Source organism: Mizuhopecten yessoensis, unplaced genomic scaffold, assembly GCF_002113885.1.
Source record: "Mizuhopecten yessoensis strain PY_sf001 unplaced genomic scaffold, ASM211388v2 scaffold10489, whole genome shotgun sequence".
NCBI lineage: Eukaryota > Metazoa > Mollusca > Bivalvia > Pectinida > Pectinidae > Mizuhopecten > Mizuhopecten yessoensis.
The window spans coordinates 363,048-385,811 of NW_018408572.1; the positions used below are offsets into that span (position 1 = coordinate 363,048).

The 22,764-nt window shown below is 35.3% G+C and overlaps 1 protein-coding gene across 9 annotated transcripts in view; it reads left to right on the forward strand.

Moving 5' to 3' along the window:
* LOC110460848 (5'-AMP-activated protein kinase subunit gamma-1-like) overlaps positions 1–22,764 on the forward strand; it is a 331,224-nt gene that overhangs the window by 281,027 nt on the left and 27,433 nt on the right. For all 9 annotated transcript variants that reach the window (XM_021514034.1, XM_021514030.1, XM_021514031.1 and 6 more), the window contains 2 exons: positions 19,313–19,446; positions 22,120–22,159. In XM_021514034.1, coding sequence (XP_021369709.1) covers positions 19,313–19,446; positions 22,120–22,159 — 174 coding nt within the window. The remainder of the gene's footprint in view (positions 1–19,312; positions 19,447–22,119; positions 22,160–22,764) is intronic.

Consider the following 22,764-nt stretch of genomic DNA (forward strand, 5'->3'; position numbering starts at 1 on the left):
TAATTACTGGAGTTATTACCCTTGGTTTCATTAATGCGATGCATGTGTTCCATGATGTTGTATTGCACTCATTGATCTACCAGTTATGTTGAATGATTTCTCTTTTAATATCAATTACTCACAAATACTTCATATATTTCAATCATACAAACAACTGCTCATTCAATGTGTGACGGGCGTATTATATACCGCTCGCGGTAACCTTGTTGCAAGATATGTTGGTATTCACCAATTGCAGATATCAGAAACAATTACAAATTGAAAGGTCTGAGGATTTGTTCAGACGCTATTATTTTAAACAGAATCACTTGTATACCTATTGTACCTACAATTTATTGGAATTCAAGTATTACTATGTTTCACCCATTCATCCCTAAAGCCACATTTGAAAATTACCAAATCAAAGACTATAGGGTAGTCCAGTTTAACGGGGCCTCGGTGGCCAAGTGGTTAAGACATTCTGCTAACACAAGCCCTCCACCACTGGGTTGCAGGTTCAAGACCTAATTGGGCAGTCGCAAGGTACTGGTTGTAAGTCAGTGATTTTTCTCCCGAAACTCAGGCTTTCCTCCAATACCAAAACCTGGCGGGCACATCATTAAATGACCATAGCTGGAAATAGGACGTAAAATACAAACAAACCAAGCCCGAAAAAGCCCAGTTTAATTATGTGGAGGTGAATGAGTTAATTCAAATAAAGTGGGATTACCGGAAAAACATTTTTTTTTTTCATTTGGCCTGACAGTTTGAAATGTCACATCGAACAGCGATGTGTTATCTGTCGATGATTCTATCACTATATAACCGCTTTCCTGGAATGTCTTCAGTCTCTGTTTATCTTGATTAACGCCCGACAGGAAAGCTAACACACGTACTGTACAGGAAATAAATGTATGACAATCGTTGAGTGCAATTTCACACAGCTAGAAATTTTTCAGGAATAGTTTTACATTCTAGTTGGGGGTTTTATAATGTCATATTCAATAATATGATCATGCAATATACAGATTTTAGAAAAGAAAAAAATTAGTGTTGTGGTCAGGACTAGTAATGTGTATCTAATGTTATTCTGGCTGATTTGCCTGATGGCCTTCTATTATAAATTAAGGGTCTATGTTAGAGTGATTTCTTTCTAAAAACTGTTTATTACATGTATTACTGATGTTGATATGAAAAAATAACTTGAACGTATTTAGAAATTCGTATGATTTTTTTTTTAGGGAATATTTGTGTTCAATGATTGGAAATATTTTCATGGCAAATAATTTTTTTGGAATATCACTACAGTGATTTGTAGTGATGAGATTTGAAGTTTGTAGGGAGAAAGTTAGATAGCACTGTGGTGGACCTGTTACCTTTCAACACACAAAGATCAAAACCGGCATTGCCTGTATTTAAAAATAAACTCCTGGAGAATTTTAATAAAACAGTTGGATAAGTACCAAAACCACTGTTAAAAAATACCGATGGTTTGGGAGAGTTGCCAAACCCAGCCTGTTTACATAGTAGAATATGCATGTAAGAGAACATGTTCTCCTGATAAATTGTGTACATTTGTAGGGGGAGGACTGCAGCCAGGACTGCTGTTATGTTAAATGTCAAATGTGATGTGGTAGTTTTGCACAGAGGTATCGGCTCAGCCTCCAGGTGGTTTCATTTGGTGGCTGTTTTTTTGGGAAAGCTATTTATGTTTAATGTTGCAGGTATTTTGAATATCAAGACATTTACAAGTTACAGGAACCTGCATATGTTGAAGAGTTGGCACATTATTTGGATGGCAGAGATTGTTTGAGAAGATAATGCAAAGCTGTATATATATATTATTATTATATATATTATCACTACCTCATCGTCCTCATCTTCATCATTATCCTTATCTTCAGCATCATAATCTTCAACATTCAAACTACCTGTTCATCATAGCCATCATCAGCATGTAATGTCATCATCCATACAATGTGTGTAATATCAGCAGCACACCTCAATAGGCTGCCACTGAACCATGCAGCACCATCATTTCTTCCACCCCTGACATTTTATAATGGACTGTTCCAACCTTTTAATTGGAAGAGTTCAAATGTGTCTTCAGGGGTGAATGAGTTTATCGGTACACTCAATATTTGGCATCAACACACTCAACAATCATGATTAACTCATTCATAATGAGGAAGATATGGTTCAGTTTGAGATCTAGAGGAACAAAAGAGTTATTCCCCCTTACTACTAGATTGATTCAACAGACATGGCAGAGTTGCTTCCCTTATAACTGGGTTGCTGATTTTAAACAGGGGGAGTAACTCCTACAGACCTACAACCATGTCCTCAGTTGACCCTAAATGGAAAATTGTAAAATATAAATGTTCTAAGTGCAGTTTTTGATAAAGATCTGAACATTTAGAAATACTTTTGTTCTTCTGTGTCTTGAGATGTTGATTTATGTCCTGTCTACCCAGTGTATAACTTCTATAGCCAGTAAAGCTTCTAAACCCTGTGTTTGTGTTCTTGACTCATTAAATATACAGTACAGAGCCATCCATTTCCTTCCTCACTACTTCAAATCCCTGGCACTTTCCCAATTAACTGTGTAACCTAATGTCCTAGTTACCTATATATGGCATACATTTCCATCCTTATAAGTGTATTACATGGATATTATGTATGTGATGAGTAATAGCAGGGCCTTCATAAATTTACACGATTCCTGGAGGACAAACTGATTTTAACCTTCACAAAATGTAAAATTTAAAAATTTCACAATGCTACAATTCCTGTTTGATTTAATTTGCATGTGGTGGAAATAATAATAGTCTTCAATGAGGTCAATACATTTTTTTCTAGCTTGATTTATGTTGTGGGTCTATTGTAGATAGGGCTATTGATTTTACTGACCATCGTCAGTAGCTGAGGTGTCTTAGAGATGTGCATGAGTACAGCAGCCTGTTAATTGATGGTAGACATTCATTGTAGGCCGATGGTTGAGAATGACATTATAGGCGTTTTTTAAAGTAGATGATAGAAGTATGGGTGGTTTGGGGGGAGGGGGTAAAGGGAGTCTAGAAACTGATAGGAGGGGGTTATGTGAAGAGGCTGTATATTGATAGGAGGGGGTTATGTGAAGAGGCTATATAAGTGATGTATTACAAGTTCTGATTTCCCCTAAACCCCCTTAGATCTAACTGGGTGTGAGGCTGTGATGTCCTGTATTATGGTAGCTTTTCTATAAATATATATACGAGATGATGTGATTAACCTACCATTATCAAGGGCGTCCATTTATAAGTCGCAAACGGGGGCTCGGCCAAATAAGGATATAATAATATCGTCTTAGGAAGGCGTGTAATGGATGATGACATGACATACTTGTATTATGTATATAAATAGATATACCAGGTTGATAATGGATAAATATTTTGACTTGGAAATGTACCTATATCCATCCGACCGATATATTTTTGTAACATCATTTCTGTACTAAGTGGATACATGTTAAATGTATCCAGTAGAAATCAGTCCAGTTCACCCCAAGGCTGCATGACGATGTTTCTCTCTGCATGATTTATCTTGAAAATTTCATTCAGCTTGAAGAGTTTTACATGTATATATATATAGCACACCTTCTGGCAGTCCTGGTTATTGATTCTATAAAGTGCTTGTAAACCCAGATCTGATTCATCTACACTCTTGACATATTGTAATGAAAAGTGCCAACTTCAGCAAAATACCTACAAAACTACATGTGTGTTATATATAGTGGTCTTTGTTTATAAACATATAACACAGATACATCACCTCACTAACCAATAGGAGACAATTAAATCTCAGGTTTATTTGTTGATACAATTTTATGTATAGCAGTTTATGCATATAAAGTTTTTTAAACAGTAATAAAATAAAAAAAAACTGGCTTACAGTATCGGGTGGTGTACCATTGTTTAGAAAAGAGGTTAAATATTTCGATTATCACTGTGAATGCATGACCGCCATGTTTTCTGAAACTAGGTCAACCTATTTGTGAGTTTATGCAAACTGACAGATTGATTTTCTAGCTGCTACCTAAAACTGTAATTAAGAAAACACATCAAGGATGATTATAAATTCTATTTCACTCTAAATACAATTAATAAACTATTTATGCAAATATTGACCACACACAGTTTGCTGTAATCATGATCAGTAACTCGGACTATAGATTTCCTATCAACGGAGAATATTTGATTAAGTTACCTTTCCCGACTATAAATCTCCTCTGTCCTGGTAGAAGAATCGGAGAAGTAAAAATTGAATGCTAAATGTCTATCAGTATAAGATGTCCGCTGGTCTGGCCGAGGCGAATGGTACTGTACTGGTTATGCAGTCGTAATCTAGCAATGTTTTCACCACTGTGGTTTGTAGTTCATCAAATCAGTGTTTTCAGAAGTTGTTGACAGAAAAACTTGATACATGTAATTAATATTACTGATGTATTCCACTGTGACCACAACAGGATGTATCACTCGGCAAATATTATCTTAAAAACAAAAACAATTTTCTCACCACAATTTTAACATAGTGATGACAATAAGTTAATGACAGTGAAGTGTCAAGTAGTTAGAAATGGATTGACTTTTTTGTTAACAGTCACGTAGTTTCTTACCAATTTCTGGAAAAGAAATGAGTTATTTCAGTGACATTTATTTTTGAGAATTCCTGGATATTTTGCCCTAAACCATGATATGGCTATTGCTTGCCACATAGTACACAGCTGTGTTGATGTCTCAGTCAGGCTGCTGATATTTGTGCCATTTGTTACACATCTTAAAATGTAGGTAAATATATGTCTATACACGACAGTGTGTCATATGGGTATGACCAGCGGGATTATAGATTTGTGAAACGACAGTCATGCTGCCCGACTCGTACATGTAGCTAACTCACTAACACAGTTTCCATCTCGCATTCAATTGGTTTAAATATCAAAGCCGGGGGGAAATATGTAAGATATTACGATTTAATATCAGCATGAATGTTTTATGATGTGTTTTATGAATAAATTTGCACGCATACTTATTTGTATAAATGATTTAGAACCGAAAAGGCTAATCTATAAATACATCACATGATAGAGTCCTTGAATACTGATTGGATGACCACATGAAGATTATGAAACAGAATCACCCACCTGATGCTTAGAACTATCACTTTCGTGCGTGTTACGTCACTAGGGGTCAATGTTATCTGCTGAGGACCCTACTGTCTCCTAACATTTCCTCAAGTAGGAGCAAAGTGCCTAAGCTGTCCATTCTAATAATCAACCCTTTGGCTTTCTTTGTGGACACATAGATTTGATTGACATAACAAATAAAAAAATAAAACTGCTTTATATACTGTGACTAAGAGTAAATGTGCATTAGGTTTTTGTCAGGCAGCCTTAGAAGTCCCATACCTAGAATAGAAGTGTCAATATTGGTGTTATCTAAAAATAGATTTATGCCCAGACAGTACTACAATAGAAGTATGTCGATATTTAAATTCCATGTACATGTATATACGTACATACTATACAATTATCTGATATTGTTTTTTTAGTTAATGTGGTGATACATTTCCTTATGATTTTTAAAATACAGGTTAAAATTAATATCTTACTTAAAAAATATTAGCATTAATTTGAAACATAATGCATAAAAATCTGGTGTTTCTAATTTGTATACACCCCCATTTTCTCCTTAATGAGGGCGAACTTGTCATTAAATGTTAAAAAAAATCTTGTTGAGGTCTAAATCCATTTATATTCACATTAGTGGAAGGGGCATTAAGTGTTTGCTTTTTCCATTAGTCCATCTGTCTAAAAAAACAACATTTATTATTACTTCAGAAATAGTGATAATAGATGTTGGTGTAGACAGGTATGCTATTATACTAAACACTGTACATATGTGCCTACATGTATACTCTTTTAGCAAAGTCAATGTTTACATGTAGGATTATTTCACTGTGTCGCATGATCATGCAGATCTACTTCACACCCAGTTCAAGTTACTCTGCAAATAGGTGCATTTGTGTATTTGTTGTTTAGGAGCAACAGTATTGACACAGAAAAAACGTAGATGTTTTAGCTCTGCTGGGGAGAAAGGTCATCTGATTAAAATCTGCCAGCCAATGGGATTCGTCAGCACTACACACCAGGGTTGTATGGAGCTGTATGTACACACACTCTTGTGTATTGATACACACATGGCTATAGGCTTAGCCCATCTGCTGAAGGTAGCTAGCTTCTCCTCAAGGTAAACTGCAAAAGGACACTGGAGATTAAAATCTCATCGGCTGCAAATTAATTGGGGCTGCAATTCCACTGTTTGGCTTGATGCTTTACATAGGGAGATCAGCGAGACATCAGTGCTTGAAGGATTTGGACGTAAATTTGACCTGATCTCGGGAAGTCCCTGGATTTCTTGCCAGTTTCATTGGGACACTTGTATTCAGTCTTTTGGACATTTTCCCAGAAGTTTGGAATTTTGACATCATGAGCAAGAAAAGGAAGCTGAGTCTTAGACTGAGGATAAGTGAGTAGAATGGTTTTATTTCGATGTCATGCACGTTAAATGAGGTGGGTTGTTCATTTGTTTATGATTTTCTGGTAGCGGCATGGTTTCCCTGCAGTAAATAGGTCAAGCATGACTTTGTTACTGGGTGCAAACAACAACACTGGGTGCTCGCTGATACACTGATGCAGCGTAGCAGTGAAATCAATACTTATACCTACCTATAACTGTATAAATTATACTGCACTGACCGACTTATAAAGTCCGGCACTGACCAAGATAGCCTATGATGATATTTATAATGCTGGACAGCTCGAGAAAAAATCCATATAACTGGAGCTTACTTAGTAAGCATGCATGCTATCTTCCTCAGATAAGGAGGCTAGCTATAATTTCTATGCATATGCATTTAAATATCCTGAATAGGAAATATTTTAAAAGACTTTAACACAATTTAAGATCGTTGTGAGATTTGTACACAATTTAAAATCAAAGTGACCTAAATTTTCTGCAGGGATCTATCTGAACATTGATATGTAAACAAATCTTCTCAAGGTCGTATTAGCCAGCTTAGGGATAAAAAAGACTCGGCTCATTGCTGACTTTAGCAAGGGTTTACAATGGTTCATCTATGAAATGTCCATTAGAGATGAAAATTGAAGGAAAAAAATGACCATTAAAGATATGCATCCTAATGGTTAATGGCAAAATATCAATATTTGTGTTAATTGCAAAATGGATGCTGTGTATAGAAACAGGATTGATGTTTGCTTTCTGCTGACAATACAAGTGACTTTCTTACATAAGTGAATAGGGTGTTATATTGTATGATGAGAGGTTTTTGGTGTTGACAGAACATTATACTTGTGTGTTATGTTAATTGGAAAAGCTAGTTTCAATTACCGACAAATTGATTTTTGTGGACAATATTGAACACAGGTAAAGATACATTGTTGCAAGTTGTGTTGATGAAATTTTATCTGAATTCTATCGGGAATGGTTCTCATATCTCCCCAAAGATTATAGATCGATGTTTGTAATTCTGTTTGGTGATGAAATCTGTTGAGCAAAAGCATTAGAAATCAATTACCTTGAATATGAGCAAGTTCGGTGACCTACATTAATAGCTTTAGCTGCTATTTGTATATTATGCTGAGGTTCAAAAACAAAATTAATTGATTTTTTTTAAAGTCCCAAAGATTAGATTAGACCTTAAATTTAGAAGAAAAAATTAGATTAAAATGTCATTTCTCATCTGATTAATGATTGTTGGGCTTTGGTGTTCTACTGAATGTAATATATGGATCTGGATTATAAAAATGACATCCAGGAAAACGTCTGTGAAATAAGAAGGTAGATATATATAAAATAAGATGTGAGAGTTGAGACTCGGCAATAGATCTAAGATTTCATTGTCGATACCTGTTTTGTTAAGATTTGACAGGTGAGAAACATCGTCCTTATCAGTGATGTGGCTTTTGTCAAGGCTCAGGTATCATGAAATCCTGTTCATAGGCTTTCAACATTTGTCAGTGCATCGTTTATGAAAGGCTGTAGGTGTGATCTAATATTAAGTTCTCCTCAAGGCCCTGGGTTTTCTACATTTGTCAGTGCATCGTTGATGAAAGGCTATAGGCGTGATCTAGCTAATATTAAGTTCTCCTCAAGGCCCTTGTGTTTTTATGCCTGGTTTTATTTATTATTCAAATTTTGATTTGGAAAGGATGTTTTTTTTTTTTTACAAATTGGAAGTTTTGGGTTCAGACTTGTGTTACTATACATTCTATGGTGAACAGTTGCTGTTTGTGTTGATGCAGGTAAACTTCCCTACTTCCCGGATGTAGACAGTAAACAGATCCCCTACCTGTACATGTGTTCTGTGTACCAACATGTACAATACAAAATATACATTGAAACTCGGCAAAAAAAGACTTTGTTTACTGACTGTTTCAGAGCAGTTGCCGAACCATAAGACATTATAACAAAACCAAGCTCTAAATGGCTTTGATGAAACATTCTGTTTACATATTTCCTGGGTTTTACACAAAAACATCAGGTACATAATTTCACCCGAGTTAAACAGTATACATCGACTTCTGAAGACCTTGTTTCAAGATCAGACACCACGGGTTGTCGCCACAGACATCCGGAGTCGGACCTGCTGAGCTCTCCAGCACCGGGTGTATATGGTGGACCTCACAACCAACTTGATCAATTGTTTATGTTAAGAAATGGTTGGCATGCCGTAAGGAATTGTTATCTTGGCTGCCAAATTTTACCTAATTAACTATTAAGTAATCAACCCACTTTTTGATGTAAAAGTGCACACACTAGGTCAGTTCAGGTCAAAGAACTTGGTCAGAGAGGAAACAGATTTTACTGATTTTGTCATTTAGTTTAATTGGTAATGAAGAAGGACCTAGGATTTAATAAAACATCTGTTATTATGTGTACATTTTGTAAGTGTTTAAGTTTGATCAGCTTTAGATAGTTACTGGCATCAATGTTTGTGTATTGGCTTCTATCAGTTTCAAGGTCAAATTATCTCTGTATGACTTTCAAGATCAGCAGATTTGAAATTAATCGAAATGAAGACATATTTACTGTGATAACATATTTGCAGTAGAAACATGGAAGCATTCCTAGCACATGATGTTAATTCAGACACACGTTTGGTGAATCTGTAGATGTGTATGATGTGAGTTGATGGTTGATTAATTACATCCTGATAATGATTGATCACATTTATACCAACACATCAACATTTTCCTGAGTTTCAAGGTCAAGGTCACAGCAGAAAGCGTGATCCCTCTACCCTAGCAGTAATGACTGACATTTTATTGAATTCATTTTCTGTAGAAATCAGTTAAAAGTCTGTTGTGAAACAGTGGATTTAATTGATGGTATATGCCTTGTGTTCACACAATGTGTTATAAATCTGTTGTTGGTGCTGATAAGATATCTTTATACCTGTATATATACTGATGCACATATTTATGCCGAATAGTATTGCTATGTTTACAATTCTGCCTCTAAAAAAAATCAGGATTGGTACGTTAGGCAAACTTGTTATTCTGCAAAATGTTTTAACAAAGGTTTCGCAAAATTATATTTCTGAATAAAACAATGCTTGTTTAAATATTGCAAAAGTAGACTGGAGTAAACAATGAAAAACTAGGTCTGGAAAAAGAAAACAATTTTTGTTTGGCCTGAAGCACCTGTTCATTGAGCGTTATGACCATCTGTTTAAAATGATATCAAGCTTATCTCCTCTAATTTTATCATGTCGCCTGACCATCGGTCATCTGTATGATGTGACTGAAGCACTGTTAAAGAAGTGATGTCCACTGTCTAAAATGACATTGTGTAAATTGGCATCTGTCTGAAGTGACCACCTCTATGAAATGACCTTGTGTTAAATGTTATGCTATGTCCAAACTTATGCCAAGTGACCATATGTAGGATATGAACATCATGTGTTACTTTTGTGGTAAAATATTTGTCTAAAATGATGTTTGATGACCACATGTATTAATCAATGTTTTAAATGATGTATCATTATATAACATCAGTGAATTAATTAATATACAGTTAAACCTGCTCATATAACCATCTGTACATGTTTAGGGACCAATTTTAATGTTCCCCATTGTAGTGATTTCATTGTGAACTGAACCTTTATCAAGAGACTGTCTTGTCAAGAAATAAATTTTAATGATTCCTGTTGTAATGGTTTTATTGCGAACTGAACCTGTAGTAAGAGACCACCTGTGTTAAGAAACACATTTCAATGTTCCCCTTTGTAGTGATATCATTTTAAACTGAACCTTAATTAGTGACCACCTGTGCTGAGAGACCAATTAAGGACTTCCTGAGGATTTTCCCTTCATACAGGTTTGTCTGTATATTTCAAAACATTATCTAAATTCCTCTTCAACAATATTACCATACATAAGATGCATATCCTGTTTATTAACTTTAGTAGGTAAACAATTCAATCAAAATGCTGTCACCTTTACATCGCACCTAAAATCGTGTGACGTATTTTTATTGTCCTTCTTCAGTTGTAAACACAACAAATCTCATACAGGAATGTGAGACCACAGCAAAACAACATTAGTAGACAGTAGACAACTTTCCCTTCTAGAATGTTCCTCTTAAACGGGAGAAAGTTTCCCCAAGGTAGGGGAAAAGCAAAAGTTATTGCGAAATTCTCGTGAAATCATTTTGTTATTCCGGATACTTATCATAAACAAACTGCCCACCATTCCAAATAAACTATTAAATAAACATTGATAAAGATTACACATTGGCATGATCACAGATTTTTACCTCCCATAAATCTGTACCTGTTCAAATCAGTTTATGAGTACATTTGTATTACAAGGCCATGTTGTTCCTACCATTGATTGAGGACACGGCAATTTGATGTCTGATAATATTTCAGGAGAGAGATTTTCATCTCAACTTTGACAATGGTTTAAGAGAAAAACTTGCAATAACAATTTCAAATTGAATTCATACAGAATGTTGAAAGAAGACTAGCTTGTACATAGAAGCTCGGAGTTTGTACATAGCTGTTTTAATGTGTTCTGCAGGTGTTCTAAACAACAACGGGATCTTACTACATCCAGTCTAACACTAGGTTTTCTGTGTAGAAACAGAAATAATAGGATTGTAACAGTAGATATTTCTCTATCATGTGACAATTCATAGATAGGTTCAATTAATGAGGATCTGCTGGCATGGATAAAATATTGCAAGAAAACAGAAACTTAGACTTGATTACATTATGTTATAGTATGACACAGAGTTTATCCAGCAAACAGGCAAACTTGTGTGCTTGACCATCATATAATCAAGTTCCTGTAGAGAAGCCATTGATTTTCCGGAAAATGCTACACTGGCTAAATCACACCACTCAAGCTCTGCTGTTAAATCAAACCCCGTTAAATCTCACCAATCAAATCCTGTTAAATCAAACCAATAAAACTGCTAAATCTCACCAATCAAATCCTGTTAAATCTCACCAATCAAATCCATCCTGTTAAATCTCACCAATCATATCTTGTAAAATCCTACCAATCAAACTGCTAAATCTCACCAATCAAATCCTGTCAAATCCCACCAATCAAACTGCTAAATCTCACCAATCAAATCCTGTTAAATCTCCCAATCAAATCCTGTTAAATCCCACCAATCAAATACTGTTAAAACTTACCAATCTAATCCTGCTAAATCCACCAATCAAATCCTGTTAAAACTTACCAATCTAATCTTGCTAAATTTTACCAATCAAATTATACTTGACCTTCTGTATTAGAATACATCCAACGAGTTTGTGTTTCAGGGTCCCCAGGTCAAGGTCAAGGTCGCTGTTACTTTTTCTTGAAATTTGTGAACCAATTCAATGACATTCCAGCAACAGATTTTGATCAAACTTGATACAAAGGTCGTTTTGATGGGAGTGGGGGCAGCCATATCTTACAGACATTTTCTAGTTTTATATGTATAAATAAAGAACTTTATAGATTAGGCATTCTGCAGTTACATGGTTTAGAATGTATATCATCCAATATCTTTCTCTTTTGGAGGAAGACTCCAATTTATTTTAATATAGTTTTGACCTTTTAGATCCATAGTTTCCTGCATCTTGCTTTTTGCTGAAAGCAGTTTATTTTACATATAAAAAAGCTTTAATAATGGCAAATTTAGGTTCATTTCAGACAGTTTTAGATTATACCATGCAGCTTCCCAAATAAAAAGCTTGAGGGGTTTTCAAGCATAAGAACGACAAGCATGTGACCTTGTTTATGAAGGGTTTTAACTTTACAGGAAGTCATGCTGCAGAAGATGTTGGCCGCATGTCATTGACAGGAAGTGAGCGTTGAACACGGCCTACATATCTGCGGTATTTCTCCGCTAGCTAACCCTACCATCACGACACAAAGTGATGGTTACATGTGTAAGACCTGCTTTACAGGGATCCATGCCTTGTCAATAAACATTCCATTTTACTGTTTCTCTATGATATAAAACAGGTCTTTTTACAAAGTTTGATTTTACTCTACACTTATTTGAAAATACTTTTCAACTTATGATTAGCTTTACATCTTTTGATCCATCTGCAGACTCCTGAATTTATATTGTATGATGCCTGAAGTATCGTATGTACTTATACGGGAGTGGTTTAACAATGAGCATCTGTCGTTCTGAATCTGTGTCACGGATTTAAAGCTGGGGTTGTTGATGTTATATGTGTTTTATACAATTCAGAGTGATCCAGTCATAGCTCTGGAGGCATTTCAGGACAGGCAATCAGTTTTAACAGTCTGACACAACTAGTCATTGTTGAATATACATTTGTATTTCTGTTGCCAAATTATTGTTGTGTGTGTATAATATAGCTAGGGATTCTAGTATAGCTCCTTCATCAAGTGATCATAAGTGGCCTCTATTACAATTTTGTTGTTTAAAATATATTTTTGTAAGTATGAAATAGGTCCTTTTACAAGGTAGATGTTTAAAATATATTGTAAGTGTAAAATATTTATGAAGCTAGCAGATATAAATTGACATTCTAAGTTAAAGGGTTGTCATTTTACGGAGGTTTTCAGTATATGCAGGTCTATACAGAAATTACAGCGATTGACAATATGTTCCCTGTAAGGAGTTGGTCACTTTATAAAGGTTGTCAGTTTCTGAAGAGTGACCATTATTGACAGATTGCTTTCACCTGCTATTGTTCAATATACACAGGTAAATTCCTACAAAAGTTTGTGAATCCCTGTTTCTGTCACCTTACCTTGCTGTTGTGAGAACATGAAGATCCTCAATGCATTGCTTTGAAATTGAAACAGAAATTGAAATAGAAACCATAACAGCTTTATTTCCAGATTGTTTGTGAAACCAGAGGCAGGTGATTTATATAACATATGTTTCTACTGGGAAGAAGAGAAAAAAACAAGGCAACCCCCTTAGCAGATCCTAGTGAGCTGAGAGCTGGTGGGGTTATATAAGGGTTAATACATTCATAAATTATTCATGAAAGGAAGTTCATTGTGAGGAAGAAGTTGGTGGCCAGGCGTTTTCCTGTGCTGTTTGTTTACAGAACTTTAAAGTGCTGTTAGATTCCAGTGTCTCTATACACACCACTGATAGATATGTCAAAGTCACAATACACACCAGCATTTAAATCGTTTTTCTTGAATATTCATTAACAAATGAGATTTTCTCCGGTTTGATTGGTTTATTTCTGGGTCAGTTGTTACAGTTCTACTATAGAGAGACTTGTTATGATGTATTACATGTGACTGACCGTGACCTTGCAGTGTCCCTGAACACTACAGGCACAGTAAAAGTTCTCAAATCATGCTAGACATAAATATAGTTGTAAAGGTTTTATCATTTCAAGATCATCTGACAATTTCAGGGAAGATTATATGTTTTACGAGGAAAATAATTGAAAGAAAAAGACACTAATTTATTAAATAAGAATTAAGTTTCAAAACTTTTTTTAAAACTTTGAACGTCAAAACCAGTAACTATGTACTGGAAACAGATTTTACAAACATGGCACATATAGTTCCGATATATATAATTTCTAAACAGAAAACAATACCTTGCAGGACTTTAACTTTTCACCCCTGAAATTTCATAATGAACTATTCCAACCTTTGAATTGGGAGGGTTTAAATGTGTCTTCAGGGGTTAATTAAAAATGACAGAGATGAAATATACAAAAAAATAATCAACAACAGTGTTCTAATTAAAAAAGCAGAAGAAGAAGAAAAAGGAAGTCAGTGGGGCTATGATTTATATACTAGACTTCAGGTTGTTATAGTCAACTACTGTGCCACATACAAAACAATATTAAGGGGAGGTTACTGTGTTAATACAGAAAACTACATAACACTAGGACAGGAATTCTTAAGGTTTGGATTTGAAATTATGAAAGAGTAAATTTGTTTTGTGATTATTCAACTCGTTTTATTGTAAATTTTTGTGTAAGAACCATTTTAATAGCTATAAAGTCATTGCCAGGAATTGTTCGTTTTATATTGACCTGTATTATTTAAAGTCTCGCTATCAATATTAGTATGTCTGGTTTGTGGGTTAAGGTATACGATGTGTAATGCAGGTCTCATTATCTCTTTTTATAAGTGGTACAATTAATTGATGTGTATTTATCTAAAACGTCTGGACAAAATCTAGAGGTTCGAAAAATTCATCATGAAAATTTAAGAATTTTCTTTTGGATTTGGGGGAAGAATATTTATTGTGATTGGTTTGACAGATGGTTTCATTAAAAGACATTGTTTAATACATTTGATATTTGACTGACCATCATAACAAAATAATAGACGCATTCCATTCCTCTAGTCTGCAACTAGTACGTATTCTGAATTAAGTTACAATGTGTTCATTTTCTTGACATCAATTTTTTTTCGTTTTATTTTCATCATGGCTTCTCAAATCTTATTACTAATTCAAGGCTTTGACTATTCAGTTGGATGTTGAGGCAATTGTTAAGTTTTACCTCAAAGATGATAATGCTACTATATATAATTATGTAACTCCTGTTCAGAAGAGTTCTCAAATATGTGAAATATGTCTTTTATAAATGGTATCTTCGGCTTAATTACCTGCTAACACATGTAAAACAAAATGATAGATTTATATGTTTTATAATGTTCATGCAGTTTTAAAGGATCACATAATATTGATACAGGTGTTCAGGGGAGATAATTACTGTAATGTAGATGTGTGCCTGGAGTGTCTCTCTGGTACAATACAGATATATTTACCTTGAATTGGTCATAAGGAAATGAAAAACAAAAGAACCCATTGTATGTATAAGACAAGTGCCTTCATTCAGTTTGAATCACGAGCCTCTCTTTCAATAAGTTAAATATGGGTACATCCTGTTACAGAATATCGTTGAGGACATGTGAATAGTTATGTTTCCCTGTGCTTCCTGTACGATGATTTATTAAACATAGATGATCTATTAAACATAGATGATTTATTAAACATAGATGATCTATTAAACATAGATGATCTATTAAACATACCGGGACCTGGGAAGAGATTTCGGTACACGTGTACTACATTACTAGGATTTATATACATGTGGGTTTATTGTCCAACACTGGGCTGACATTTCTGTAAATGAATTCGAGGTATCTTAAATAAATAACGAAGGGGAAAAACTCATTTGAATCATTAAATGAGTTGTATATTTATTTATAGGTAAATGTCTGCTAAAAATGTTAGGATCTAAAATTCAAATGTTAAGCTACAAATGCAGTTTACAGATTTTTAATGTGAAACTTGGTTTATACACAACACAACCCTTACCAAACCCTAATCATACAAATATTCAGTGTGTAACTTAATTTATTTTATAACTTGTTAAGAACATCATCAGAGGAATTGGTTTGATTAGAAATTCTTCAAAGTAAGGCACACAATTGTGTTCTTCTATAATCCAGTGGTTTGTATTTGTATTGAAGAAAATTAACTTCATTGATCTTTTAACCTTATTTGCTATGAAAAAAAGATGTTCTAAGTATGACATTTCCAAAAGTATATTTCATTTCATGATTCAGGATCTTCAGATATGTAATATACCTAAATTATTAAGGGATGTTAATTTAAGTGCCTAAGATAAGGCTTGATCTAAATGTCAAGTCTATTATTTGAGCCGCAAAAACATAAAAACAGGCTTTGCCTGAGGTGCTGTTAATTTGGAAATACATAAATACCTGTCAAGATTAAAGGAATATATTATAAACTACTGATGTTGCTTGCTTGTATCAGCCCAAATGTACATATATATATATACTGTATATGTATATGCATTCAAGATGTCAGAAAATTGGCTATGAACACTGAATTTCAGAACTTAAGCAATATATACACCACCACTGCATTTCCAATGCTTCAGTAACCTGTATCATATTCTATTACTTACTTAGGCAGAGGATATTTATGTCCCTGGATGATAGTACTTCAATTTTTGGTTGTTAGAATTCAAAGTCAAATTTAGTTCTGTTAACATGAATTATCAATGAATTTTTTTCTTACGTAATTACAGTGTTTAGTAACCAGAGTAAAAGATTATGGTTTTTTCACGATCTTCTTAATCATTTTTAGCCCACAAGTAGATAGTCCAGGACTACAATAGACAATTATGTTTCTCATGGCTACCTAACATATTAACCCTATAGTGTATAGTCCAAAACCACACTAGAATATTCTGTTTCTCATGTTCTCTTAAATCCTTTCAGCCCATAGAGTGTAATCAAACACAACAGTAGAAGATTATGTTTCTCATGGACTAGCTCCTAGATCATTTCAGACCATAGACTGTAATCAAACACAACAGTAAAATATTTTGTTTCTCTGTATGGCCTCCTAAATCATTTCAGCTCATATCGTAGTCATGCAAACACAACAGTAGAAGATTCTGTTCCTCATGGACTAGTTCCTTAATCATTTCAGCCCATAGACTGTATCCAAACACAATGGCCTCCTAAACCATTTCAGATCACTAACTGTCTAGTCTTGGGGATCAACAACGAGAACGTTTTTCAGATTATCAGTGCATAGTTTCCTGTTTATTATTGTTATGCCATTTGAAAAGACTATACTGCAGGTGCATAAATCCAATACAAAAAAACTAAACCTGTTTGCAGACGGTAATATTTAGTAACTTGTTAGCAATCTTCCATGTACGAGAGTCAATTTACAGGCATCCTGTCATAAGTAGATTATTGTAGCTATGTGTGTCGTATAGCAAATGGAGGGTTTCAGTTGTGAGGTCGTTAACAGGTATGAAGTGCCCATTAGCAGCTGGTTTGTCTGCTGTATAGGTGTCCTAATGGGCAGGTCACATACCTGCAGGGTCTACCCAGCTAGATCAGTCTTAATCACCTCCCAGGCTCTGCATCAGTAAATCTCTTCGTCTTTACATCCCAGGCTCAGTCAGCATCAGTAATTCTCTTCATCTTCACAGACACCTGATACTCAACACTAAGCCCCTGACAATTGAGGCCAAGACATCAGTAATAAGGCCAAGACATTGAAGCAATAATGCCAAGACATCAGGAATAAGGCCAAGACATCAGCAATAAGGCCAAGACATTGAAGCAATAATGCCAAGACATCAGCAATAAGGCCAAGACATTGAAGCAATAAGGCCAAGACATCAGCAATAAGGCCAAGGCATTGAAGCAATTTGTTTTCAAAAAATATTTTGGTTGCTCAATGGTGAAGCAGGAAATTTTACTTGTCAATCTGTGCCTGAACCTAGCAAGCTTCTGAGTCTAGTACTAATGTTAATTGTTTTGATCTTTATATAGAGTGAACCAGTTGTATTGTTAGTCATTCACCTAACAATACTCTAGTTCAATTTCTTTTTATACTTGTGTGTAAAAGTTAGTGTTTTTGTGAATATTATCAGAGAGCGGAAGCCATATTGAATCTAATGGCATGCTTTATTTTGTTAACCGGTTTTAAAAATAGATATTATTATGTCATGGGTTCAAATTTTAACCTGATTGTGTCATTAAACCACAACTGTAGAGTTTTGTCTTCCTTCAGCCTACAGACTTAGCGGTGATTACTTAATTTTGTTTCTGTCTCACAGTTGTAATTTAAAAGCTGCTTATTTTGCACAGAACGTATTAAGTGTTAGAATTTCACTGTCATGCAGTTAAGTATAATAGATACAGATACTGGATACAGATACTGTTTGTTCTACAATATGAAGCAAAACATTGACACCGAGATTACACAGTCAGAAGGAAATCTACACTTACAGAATATTTGCTGTTCAGGAAATGTCCTTTATATCCTGCCGGAGTGAGCCAAGATCTGCTTATACTCTAATAATACATTTTAATGGATTTTGTTGTTCTTTCGGAACCATTTGCAGTAATTTGGAAATATCATGTATCGGAGTTGCTGCTGCTGCTGATATTGAGTTCAAAGACATATGAAATGATGACTTAACAAAACTACTGGGAAAGTTGGCACATTTAGATAAACAACTGAGGGCTCCTCAGCGATATTGTGCTATAAATCCTTGTTTACATATCTCGCAACAATCGTTTAAGTCTGAAATTAAAACCCTCATATTTAATACAAGTTATACGAGCAATGATTATAATACTGAAATTACACAAGGGTTTACTTTCTTTCTTGGCGAAAACAAGGAAAGTTTTACAGAACCCACAGGAAGAATTGCTTACCTGTGTCATTATATAGAAGTTAAGTACATATATCGTGATGGTAACAAATTATTTCAACAATATTTCGGGGAAGCGAGAAGTTGTTATTCTAGCTTGTCTAGAAGATTCTCAAAACGGAAGCGTTGATGTGTTTTGGACTTGAAATTGAGGGAAATGATGAATGTTCAAAATGGTTGGAGTGATTCTGTCTCTTGGGTGGTACTGTAAGCTCTGTAGGTGGACTATAAAAAATAATGTCGCTAATCTCTCAAAGTGATGTTTTGTTTCCCCGTTATATGTTTTTTTTCTTCTGTGTTTAGATTTAAGAAAAAGAAATCATAAATTCGAATTAACATTTACGAACCTGTAAAAATGGGAAACAAAGAACTTCTGATAACAACAGAGTCCACATGACCCGTAGAAGTAAGGGAGATAATTATGACTGTTGCTTAATTAAGTTGTAATTTTAATTAATGATAAATTACATACCAATTATGAATAATTATTATAATTGTATTGATGTGGTAACTGATATTTTTTACTTGTTTCTTCCAGTCTCGCCCTTAAAGTCATTTTCATCATCATCATCCTCCGAGCCTAAATCAGCGCCCCCTTCGTTGACGCGGCCCCCCTCATTGTCCAACAATGACCACACCCACGCCATTGTCTACAAAACCGATCATCACAAGGTAAGAAGAAAGTTAATGGTTATTCAACTTACAGAACTGTTTCTGAATTTTCTGTCTTAAAGGCCTAGAATAATATTTTTCCTTAGCTTGCTGGGATAAATGACTTATCACATGCCTGCCATCCCCGGTTATACTAAAAGAGGGTGATGACCCTCTTTTGAAAATAAAAAAGAGGGTCATAGTGCGCGAAGGCTTTTTTCGCAACAAATATAAGAAAAATAGATATTAAATTATAACTTAAATATTTTAATGATGTAAAAATTACACCCTACATTCATTGAACTGTTCTTCCAGCAGATCTAGCTGATCCTCATTCACAATACCGAATTCAAAGCTGAAAAATAAAAAGATTTGTCAAGAACACAACTTATAAAATTGATTCATAATAATATAATGATGCTGTGTTTTCACAGGCGTTTTTTTTGCGAGACTTTATACACTATATTTACTACTTTTCCTACGACATTTGATTTGTGCACAATTATATTTTCTTTTAGCATTTCGTGTAGTAGAACCTGCAAGTCCCGATAACGACTTCTTCCTTCAAGAAGGCATAACGTTACTTTCAAAATACAATCTATTCTACGTAAATACAATTGCAAAAACAACTCCATTATTCATTAAAACACCTGACTAATTACTTGTCGGCAAGTTCAGTAACAATGTTCTTTATATAAACATTTGTAAAACAGTTCTAGTACGTATATAAACAACTCACAACTTACCTGTTGGTGAGAAACGGAAACAGGAAATAGGTCGTCCGATTTGTGAAGAAGGATGGAAAAGTCAAGAATTCCGAGTGACTTCGGTAACTTCTAATATTCGAAAAGATTCCGGGTCAAAATCGTAACCCGGCGGGTGAAGTTATAAAAGTGGGTGAAGGGCTAAAATCCTGGGTGTAACCCGACAAAATCGGGTCACTTGGTAGGTATGCTATCATATTGTATGAATGACTTAAAATGAACCACTTTGAAGGTAACAAGGGTAAGATATATTAAAAACTTCTTCAAATGAGCCATAAGGACCAGAATAGTGATATTGGCTTGCTAGGACAATAGGCTACCAAACTTGGTAGAGAAGTTACCTTAGTTGACCCACTTTGAATGTCATGCGAATAAATAGATAGTTTCCAAGTAAAGTAAGGTCCTGTCAGCTTAACTTCTATCAGGTTTATTTCTTTATTCACCCTGAAGGCCATAGTTGTGAGATGTGTTTACAAAGTTCATTCAGTAACATTGCAAGCACACAATACATTTTATAGTAATTGCATGCAGAACTTGGGAGCAGAATTGGGGTTTGATGACGTTTTGCTTTCAAACATTTCCTGATGACAGTAATTTCCCGTACTAATTGAGAGAAAAGACGTCCTCAGCTTCCATCAAGAAACACTTTTATGCTTTCCCTAAATTAAGTTCATGTTGTCAAATTGTTTCCATGGTTTGTCACATTAAGACAGCTGTAGTGCATCACAGAATGCAGTAATAACAAAATATGTCAATTTCACATTGAAAGTATTACACATTTGTATGTGAGTAAGAAAGTGCAAGATTGAGAAGGTTAGACCATATTCACTGTATTTAGCAGCTAGTGAGCTTGAGAAATTGGCTGGCGGGGGTCACTAATTAAGATAACATTAAGCATAAGCCGTGTCTGTTTCTATAAAGATGACGTAACTGTCAGACACGTTCCTAGGGAGAATTTCAAAACATATTTTTTCGAACGCATGGAAAATTGTAGTGTCCGATATGAATTGTAGAAGTGATCTTTATTTTGATAACGAGCAAGGTTGGAGAGAGGTTGGGAATGGGGCACTTTTATCATTTTAATAAGTGCCTTAAAAGGTGGAGAGCACTAATTAGGGGGAGGGACACTAATAAGGGGGAGGGGCAGTAATAAGGGGGAGGGAAACTAATAAGGGGGAGGGGCAGTAATAAGGGGTGGAAACTAATAAGGGGGAGGGACACTAATAAGGGGGAGGGGCACTAATTAGGGGGATGGGCATTAATTAGGGGGAGGGACACTAATAAGGGGGAGGGGCTGTAATTAGGGGTGGAAACACTAATAAGGGGGAGGGCACTAATTATGGGGAGTGGCACTAATAAAGGGGAGGGGCAGTAATCAGGGGGAGGGACACTAATTAAGGGGAGGGGCACTAATAAGGGGGAGGGGCAGTAATTAGAAGGAATACAGTAGGTGTAAGTCAGAAAGTAAATGACCAGGTACAGTAGGTAAGGTGAAATCTTGTTCACCACTTCAGGGTTATCTAAATATATACACAGTTTGTCACCATAAAATTCAAATCAATGTGAGATTTATATCAAGATGCTAAGGTCAGGGCTATTTTGCAATAGCTTAAAGCAAGTATACACTGATTGAGACATGATTTCACTCTCAAACATTTCGCATAGTCATGTATGAAAGTATGTTGTATGGCAGTATATATATAAGCTAACTCGTCCTGTCCATAACTTCGGAATGTGGCCGAGAATTTCATGAAACATGGATGGTATTGACTCGTGACATCACTGTCCAAGTTCTTATTCTAAAAATAAAAAGACCAGTGGAAAAAAGACCCTGGTATATAAGATCTATAGCCACTCAATAGATTCGGTTGCTAAAATGTTCCACATATTTTCAGCATTGTGGTTTATATATGTGCTTTTCTCGTTACAGTTACTGAACTCAACTGAGAAAATGGAGATAGAAGACTTGGGTAAGACATTGAATTATAAACTATATCTAGACCTAACTCCAGGCCTAGGTAGAGGCCAGTTATACCACATACCTAGACCGAACTAAAGGCCTAGGGTGAGGCCAGTTATACCACATACCTAGACCAAACTAAAGGCATAGGGTGAGGCAAGTTATACCACATACCTAGACCGAACTAAAGGCCTAGGGTGAGGCCATTTATACCACATACCTACACCTAACTAAAGGCCTAGGTGGAGGTCAGTTATACCACATACCTAGACCAAACTAAAGGCATAGGGTGAGGCAAGTTTTACCACATACCTACACCTAACTGAAGGTCTAGGGTGAGACCAGTTATACCACATACCTACACCTAACTAAAGGCCTAGGGTGAGGCCAGTTATACCACATACCTAGACCTAACTCAAGGCCTTGGAGGAGGCCATTTATACCACATACATAGACCTAAATCAGGGCCTAGGTGGAGGCCAGTTATACCCCATACCTAGACCTAACTGAAGGCCTAGGTGGAGGCCAGTTATGTCTATCACTGAAGCATTGCGTCTCTGACAGCTAAGGATACCCTTTTCAGTCTAACACTTGGGACTAATTGAGGGCTCCGTG